This window comes from Pygoscelis adeliae, unplaced genomic scaffold, assembly GCF_000699105.1.
Source record: "Pygoscelis adeliae isolate BGI_AS28 unplaced genomic scaffold, ASM69910v1 Scaffold96, whole genome shotgun sequence".
In the NCBI taxonomy this organism is placed as follows: Eukaryota; Metazoa; Chordata; class Aves; order Sphenisciformes; family Spheniscidae; genus Pygoscelis; species Pygoscelis adeliae.
In genome coordinates this window covers 2,484,029-2,492,802 of record NW_008824935.1, presented here as the reverse complement: position 1 = coordinate 2,492,802, position 8,774 = coordinate 2,484,029, and the positions used below count along the sequence as shown (strand labels likewise).

The 8,774-nt window shown below is 37.5% G+C and overlaps 1 protein-coding gene across 2 annotated transcripts in view; it reads left to right on the top strand.

The window, feature by feature from the left end:
- The window catches only part of SRBD1 (S1 RNA binding domain 1), a 132,046-nt gene extending 123,482 nt beyond the window's left edge, over positions 1-8,564 (top strand). For both annotated transcript variants that reach the window (XM_009325343.1, XM_009325342.1), the window contains exons 21-22: positions 4,868-5,052; positions 7,566-8,564. In XM_009325343.1, the coding sequence (XP_009323618.1) occupies positions 4,868-5,052; positions 7,566-7,855 (475 nt within the window). In that variant the 3' untranslated portion in view covers positions 7,856-8,564. The remainder of the gene's footprint in view (positions 1-4,867; positions 5,053-7,565) is intronic.
- Positions 8,565-8,774: the final 210 nt, after the last annotated feature.

The following is an 8,774-nucleotide window of genomic DNA, read 5'->3' as shown; positions in this document are numbered from 1 at the left end:
ATGTTAAAGTAACTTCATAAAAATTTACTGAAGGCTTCCCTTGGTAATAGTTTTACTCTTTTCTGACTGTTTTTTGCATTCCACTGAAATTTGCATTATCTTTCAAGTATTGCAAGGGCTGTCCTATAATTTTGTGCAGATGTGTATGTTAAGTGAACATGATGTGCTTATTTGTTACATTTATGCTACTTTTCTTTATCTGGGTAAGATGGATGAAATCATGTATTAAATAAAAACATCAGTGATTTAGCCATGACCATTCTTTGCAGGTCCTGTAAGACTGCAAAGATTGCTTTTAAAACTAAGGTGGTTGCAGAGGTTTCCAAGTATCCTCTAAATCTCAGAACCGTAAAACTCAAAGTCTCTAAACCAGCTAAACTTCGCTCTGTTCTGACCCTCCTAAGACTCTGGCAGCTTTTATCTGGGTTGATGTGCCTTGAACAGAAAGTTCGCCATTCACTCAGACACCCAACATTTGAGGAAATAAGGATAGTATATCTTACAAGAATGACCTCACTTCAGAAGAAAACATCTCGTCTTTCCCAGTTCCATTTCTGCTAACTTTTCTTGAGGTTTTATCTTTCTAGTGGATAAACACAGCACTTGAACTACTGCAACATGTTATTTAGTTCACGTATGTAGCCAGGAAAATACTTGGAGGGTTTTCATTTTTGCACAGATCATTCATGTTCTTATGTTGTGCAGCTGGAACTGTCATTTACAAATTGGATAAGTGAGATATTTCAAAGATTGTAGTGAGATAGTTTAACATTACAAGGATCAAAATATGTAAATTAAGGGAAACCTCTTTTTTCCCCCCCGTAGCCATATCCCAGTCTTATTACCAACTATATCCTTTTTTTCTGACCTTGAAATAACTCTCAAAGGAAGTTGTTGGGTTGCTTTTTTAATAAAAACATTTAACTTTGTTCTAAGCAATGACATTTAAAAATAGAAATGATCAATACAATGCGCCACTGTTCAGTCAGATTTGTGCTTTATATTGATTTTTTTATTCTAAGTGCTTTCAGGCTATGTTCATTTGAGTGAAAATGATACATAAAACTTATAACTAGATTCAACAATATTTTTAAAAACTACATCCGTAAGCACTAAGAAATTGCTTTTATTTGGAAACATTTTAATACGTAGGTTTCACTGTTTTAAGTTAAGTTTTGGTAAGAATTTGCAAAATAGAAATACATTGTTTTTGTTAAAGATTATTTCTTTTGTGTGCATGTGCACGCTTGGCCTTGTTACAGTGCTCTGTTCTGCCTATAATATACTACATAATTCTGAAATATTCTTAACCAAATGCCTGATTTTTAGAACATTAATAATTCTGCTGAGGTCGGTGGGACTTTTTATGTACTTAGACTTGGGCACATGTTTAAGCATCGTCTTCAGGTGGAGCCAGAATTTTATTCTGAGCAGTAACCATGTTAAGTTATTTAAACAACTGTAATTGTTAACATAGGGCCCAAACCTACCACCCTTGCCTAAATGAGGAATCCTTTTTAATATCAGATAAATACTTTCATTGGGATTTCCAGAGGGTGGGGGAGGCAGAGGAAGGAGCGGGGGGTGAAATAACTTTCATGAATAGTAATTGAGGGCTCAGGCACCTGGGTTGTGTCCTGTTTCGGGCTGGTTTTCTTTCCAGCAGCCTGCACGTAGCGCCATGCATTCTGATTGCATTATCCACACGTTTGACAGTTTTGTACGTAATGGGTTTTTTAATACATCGGTGGCTGTTCCATGTGGTTGCACTTATTAGCAGCGAAACCCACCCTGTTGTCGATTTACAAAGTGAACGCACTTATGCGAAATCCTAATGGTGAAAAAATGTTACTTGGAGGTACTCGAGCTGAATTTCCATTTGAAGTGAAATAAAGCCAAGTACGTGAGTGTCAGCAAACTTGTTTATAGGGGTGTACAGTAAAGCATACATTATTTAGAAGGTTGAGTCATGAGGCTGGTCGGGTTTGTCATGCTACATCTGGCATGTCAGTCAAAGCTGGGGCAGCTGCTGCCTGTCACTAGTGCTCTGGTGGGGCATTGTCCATCCATCAACGTTAGCAGCCAGCAGCCCCAAGGAGTTTTGTGAAGAGCACTTTGCCTGGACCTACGTGCATTTCCAGTATTATCATTGCAACCACTTACAGTGCTCTTCTGAGACCAACAGAAGATGGTTTCGCAGAAGGTCTGATATTTTTCATATATAGGCTCTTATTAGACAAAATATTTGAGTAGCAGTAGTGTTTTCTTGTTTATGGAAAATAAAAATTTGTATTTAATATTCTAAACAATTTTGCATCCGTTTTGATATTTACTTTGTTTCCAAACCACCTCAAACTACTTTAAAAAGTGATGTCAAAAGTTGAAATGCAGTCAATCAAAACAAAATTTAGTAAGTCCTGAGAATAGCATCATCCACTGAATCCTTATTAATTTTTTTCTTCATACATTGCCATGTGAAAGATCTGTATGCATTACAGTTTTCACGTTAATTTTTTTATCTATCACTATTAAGTGCAAATGTATGTGTTTTAGCTAACAGTAATCGCCATGCTTGCACTTGAATTCAGTAAAAAAAATGGGAGTCCTGACAGCCAATTTTAATGGATGTCCTTTTGGTGAAACTAGTGGACATTTTGGAGTGAAGATTTGCCCTTTTGCTCAAAGGTGAATTTTGTAATTTACGGAAAGCTGGATATTGCTTAATTATGTTCCTTCGATCTATATTTTCTCAAAAAGAAATTTAATTTTGTATTTCAGTGCATAGAACTTTTTATCACTCATCACCTGAAATGTCTGTTGGGTTCCTCGGGTTAAAAAAACCAATGAAACAAAGAAACCCGCACTGTGTCTCCTGCCCGAAAGAAATACTAGCTTCAAGTTTTGATAAAAGCACAGCATGTATTTTTGAGGGGGGGGAAAGGAGGATGAGTACCTGCGGCTTTTGCTTTCTTACGAAGCTGGAATGTCTCCCACCACTCCCAAGTGCAGGGCATGAACCTGCTGGTCAGGACTTCTTTTGCGGCTTGTAGTTTATGCCTGTTGTGAAGTAGGATACGGACAGAAAGGAGGGATCTTTTTTAGGAACTTGGAAGGAATGTTTACTCGCACTCTGGAGTACAGGGGCAACAATTCTACCTGTCTGCTGTGGTGGAGAACATGCAAAAAGCCATGTGCCTCCCTCCGACGATAAGGGACGTGATAAAGCAAAGTGGAAAAGGCTTATTCATGGTGAGATGCTGTTGTGGTTTAACCCGGCAGGCAGCTAAACACCACACAGCCCTCAGCTCACCCCCTCCCTGCACCAGTGGGATGGGGGAGAGAATCGGGGGGAAAAAAAGTAGTAAAATTTGTGGGTTGAGATAAAGACAATTTAATAGGACAGAGAAGGAAGTGAAAATAATAATAATGATAAAAGAATATACAAAATAAGTGAGGCACAATGCAATTGCTCACCACCCGCTGACCGATGCCCAGCCAGTCCCTGAGCAGCGGTCACCACCCCCCAGCCAACTCCCCCCAGTTTATGTACTGAGCATGACGTCACATGGTATGGAATGTCCCTTTGGCCAGTTGGGGTCAGCTGTCCTGGCTGTGTCCCCTCCCAGCTTCTTGTGCACCTCCTCCAGCCTTCTCGGTTGGTAGGGCATGGGAAGCTGAGAAGTCCTTGACTAGTGTAAGCACTGCTTAGCAACAACTAAAACATCGGTGTGTTATCAACATTGTTCTCATCCTAAATCCAAACCACAGCACTGTACCAGCTACTAGGAAGGAAATTAACTCTATCCCTGCTGAAACCAGGACAGATGCAGAGCAGGGCAGCAGGACAGATAACTGAAGTGTCTACTGAGAGAAGGACAAATTGCTTTATTTAGTACAATGTGGCTCAGCTTCTATGAGCTGCATCCTCATTTTCATTGGTTTATATCCATTAAAGACTTCGTTTGCATTTTCAAGTCCTTCAGTAAAATAAGGACACTTATTCAGTGATAAATAAACGTTGTCTAAGGCATCGCTACTGCATGTGAATTTGTCATCTATTCTCTCTGCTTCTCAGCATATGTGCCAACATTGCTGAACTAAAAATCTCAGTGTTTTGGGGTTTTTTTATTTATTTAAAAAAAAAAGATACTCCAGATCAAAACGTATTTATTTTTAAGTATTTCTTTTCAGCCTTTTTAGATGTCAGTCCAAATTTGTCTCAATCTGCAATGTGTGTATGTATGTGACAATAGGGAAGGAAGAGGGTGTTTGTGTTGTGTGACTGCTTTGACTTGATCATTCCTTAGTTTCTGAAAAACTAATTTTTCTTAACCATGAAGTTCATAGACAAGAGAAGTATTTTATGTAAAGTTCTTCTTATTCCTAATTTTGGTTAAAGATTATTTGTATTAATTTAATATTTTAAATGTTAATTGTTGTTTTACTAAATTGCCATTCATTTTGATTTGAATGAGAGTGACAATAAAAATGACAGTATTATAGAACTCACATATTTCTGGGGAACTTTCATGGTAAGATAAATCTTTCAGTCATAATCAGATTTGGTTTTAGCATGACATAATTCATCAGTCTGAGAAGTGATTTACATGTTGAAATTTTACATCTAGTTTTGTAGCCTATTCCAGGAGATACATATATACAGATAGACTCAAAATTTTCATGTTTGTCTCAGATCAGTGATGAGAGGATATGAAGTTGGGAAACTGTTCACTGTTCGTATTTTTTGTCAGAAGTTTTGTTCATGCATCAGTGCAAAACTAATTAAACCCCTAAGTATAGCAAAGGTTCAGTTCCTACTGAAGGATGTTACAAATACCTCCCTTTATCTTTGTTTTGAACTTCCCAGGTTTTTATCTTTCATTGGAGGAAACGCAAATGACATAGGAAAATCAGATATGCAGCAAAAAGTAAATGCAGTAATTCAAAAGGAAGGACTGGAAGGCGCAGCCAAAAAGCTAAATACAACGGTGCACACACTGCAGCTGATCATTGATGGTCTGACTCAGCCTGAAGGCTTTGACATCCGAACAGGTAAACCTTTGTTTTGAAGGTTGTAATCTCAGTTTGCTTGTTCTGCATACCAGTTTTAAACAGCACTTTTTCTTCTAAAGTCAGTAGTGGATTTTCATGGACGTGTAACTCCATTTCTTTTCTCAGACAAGATAAAGGCTATATCATAGTCAGATGTTTCTTTCCAGCTCAGTAGGTAAGGAGTGTGAATCCTGTCTTAAATCATGGCATTTTCAACTGTAGGAAGGGGAGTTGTATGGCTGTTAACAAATGAAATAGTTTCAATATGTTGACTCTATACCGATTAAATCTGCGTTGGCTCTCCGTCACAGAGGGGAGTGCTGAGACCAAGCTGAAACAGTAGTAATGAGGGTCTGTGGAGCAGTAGTGTAGTAGTGTGTAGTTCTGCTCTTTTATTGCACTAGTTCCTGGAGAGAAGTGTAATAGGAGCATGTGGCTCATGACCTACCTTGGTTAAAACTTTGCAGTAGCGCTGAACAGTTTGAGGTGGAAGGGAAGAAAGATGAGGTAAGCAGTGAAGTAAAACATCTGAAGATGCTGCTGTTTAATGAAACTTATAGCTGGATTCTCTTACGACAGCAAGAGATAAAGGTAGGCAGCAAAGATGCAGGCTTGTAATAACAAATAATAAACTTATGCTTAAAAAAAAATAACATTTCTGTCCCCCTTTTTTGGGTTCATTAGTAGTTTCCTTGTAGACTTTTTAAATATTTCCCACTACTGATCTTGAAAATGTGTATTTTCTATGTCACCATTTGTTCTGGTGGTCTCGCATCTAAATTACAGTAGAATAGACTATTAACATATGAAGATAGAAAAGCAAAAGAAAATCTTCAGTGGAAATATTCATATTCTGCTGATCCAGTACATTCGGTATTACCATAGACAGACTGTGACTGGAGCAGGCAACCTAGTAGCCTTGTATAGCTGTAATTCATTGTCTTTGCAACCCTGCTAGTGACTGTCAGTGAGGAAATGCATCACATCTAACAGGGCTCAGGCGGATTGAATGGTTTGTACTCTACCCTGATTCAAAAAATAATCTTGGTTGAGAATCCAGTTCTGTTGTTGTTCTCAACAGTAGAGATGTGATGTTAGGGTATTACAGACAAAGAGTAGCTTTCCTATGTATCCTCTTAAATTTAGTTGAAATTCTATGTTGTTTATTTTTCCTGAATTATTTTAGTACAAGGGAAAATGTGAAGCATTATTTGGGGAAAGGGAAACAATAAAATATTTTTATCATATTATTTTAAAAATCTTTTTCTAGCCAAGGTCTTGCAAGGCATTTCTTGCAAGAAATTGGCTTTTTAACATTGAAGTTGAACAGCTAATCAGGTAACTGTAATGAATCTGCCAGGAAGGGGAAAAAAAAACAGGTTTGCAAACATGTAAAAAGACTCCCATCATTCCTCTGAATCTTCTTGCACTCATTACCCTGAATGGCTGTTTAGTTGCTTTTTTCATTGAAGTGCCACTGCACAGTATAATGTTACAAAAGGATTAACCATTTTGGACTTGAGCAATTAGGTACATTCCTTCAGTAGAAAATCTGATGTCATTCAAAGTCTTTTGCTGCATTTGCCAGCTTGTGTACTCAATTGGGGTCTGACCCACAGCCTGGTGAAGTTACAGACTGATTCATTTCCAGTGCATTTTAGCTATAAGCTTGTTCAGGCTGTATTTTATTTCTCAAAGGCAAATATAGGAAAATGGTTGCAATCCTGGTTTGGTGAGGCTCTGTGTGGAAAATGTCAGTCCTATTGTATCTTGGAAAAGGTAAAACAGCAGTAGGAAAAGGTTGAAAGGGAAGTTGTTGAGATGGGTCAGAAGGGTTTTCTGCAGGAGCAGAAAGTAGTAAGCAAGTAACAAGAGTTTGAGATCTATCTGTGATAGATATATAATATATTAGGATATTACCTGGTTATAATCATGCATGTGTGATTTTTTTTAAGTTGTCAGTGCATAGAAGCAGTTGAGCATATGATGTCATGGAAAACAGTTGATTGTGTGATGTCATGGTGCAGATGAACAGCAAGCCTAAGAACAATGCATTGTTGACTTTTTTCTCTTTATTATGTGATGAGACTGAGTATTCACCTTTCTGTATACAAATTTGTATAGGAATAGAATTTTATGTATAATTTATGTAGCTCAAGTAAGTCACCTCAAGTCTTTACTCCCTAGCTCCAAGAAAATTTAAAGAATCTTTCAGTCACTAGCTAATATACTACACGTTTCTGATCCCCTTGTGATAGTTTCATACCACAGAGTTCACTATACTTACTATTCCATTAATCGGTGTCTTTTAAAGTGATTCATAAAATACAAGAAAGTAGTTGTTTATCACAGATGGGTCTTTATTTAAAAAACGTAATGAAGCAGTATTTGGGACCTTAGAGCTACCTTGGGATGACTTCTGAATTAGAAACCATCAGCTGGAAACAACCCTTAGAAAATATTGCAAGCTTTTTCTCCAGTGTCTTATTTTTGTTTCTTGTTTCTTATAACAGATTTTGATAAACCTGACTTCAAGAGAAGCATAGTCTGCTTTGAAGACTTAAGTGTTGGTACTGTTCTGACTGGAAAAGTTGAAAATGCAACGCCATTTGGAGTTTTTGTTGATATTGGTGTGGGAAAAGCAGGTTTGATTCCAGTGCGAAACATAACAGAAGCAAAACTTTCTAAAGTGAAGAAGAGAAGAAGCCTGGGGTTAGGTCCTGGAGAAAGAGTGGAAGTTAAAGTGCTTAATGTCGATATTCCTCGATTGAGGATAACGTTGGATCTTATTCGCGTTTTATGAGAGGGTTTTTTATGATTGAGCCTTCATTTTAAAGGTTAAGTAATGTCAGCAAGGTTCTGGAGATTCAGGCATTTAATGAGCATGTTGAAAATGAACAAATTTTGAAACCTTCAGCCTTGCTGCTTTTTTTTTTTTAAATCTAACAGTTTTTCCATGTTTCTTGAATCCTTTCTGTTAATAATTGTTGGAACAGTTTATTGGATTACCTCCAAGCAACCTTGTTATTTTGTCTGCAGAGCAAACGAAATTCCAGTGGACTGTCAGACAGATCTCTTATCTGTTCTGTCTGTGCAAGACTTGCTGTCTCAATCTTTAGTCAGTACTGCATAAGCAGATACATCTACTGCTCCCCTTCAAAAAACACCCATTCAGTTTGCCTGTTTTCTGGTTGAGAGTCTGAAAGAGGGTACCTAGTTGTAGAAAAAAAGTGATCTTTTTCAGTTAGTCATGACATTGCTTCAAAAGTAGACTGAAAAAAGAGCATCTGCTAATACTGTTGATGGTTCAGAAATATTCGGCTTTAATTTATTTAAGCAACATTTTAAGGAGGTCTGTTTACCTGCCTTATTATTGCTTGTTCAGTTATCATTGATTAACACACTTGGATGTACCTTGGGGTTTAAGGAGCTTTGCTCAAAGGTGTCAAAAGACATTTATGTTGTTCTATACTTGTGCAAAATAAAAACATTTCTGGCCATCTTTTCTCAGTGTACTGGTTCTACAAGTGATTTAACAGCCCTAGTTCTCTTGCTTTCCAACATGTGCTCCATCAGTAACACTTCAGCTTAAGGATGCAGCTTGTGAGGATGCACTTATCTGACCTTCTGAATGGTATGCACTTTCCTGAGCTTTAATACCGGACTACAGACCATGGCCTGGTATCGTTCCTGATTTAATAAAATAGTTCCAGTCTGTCTTG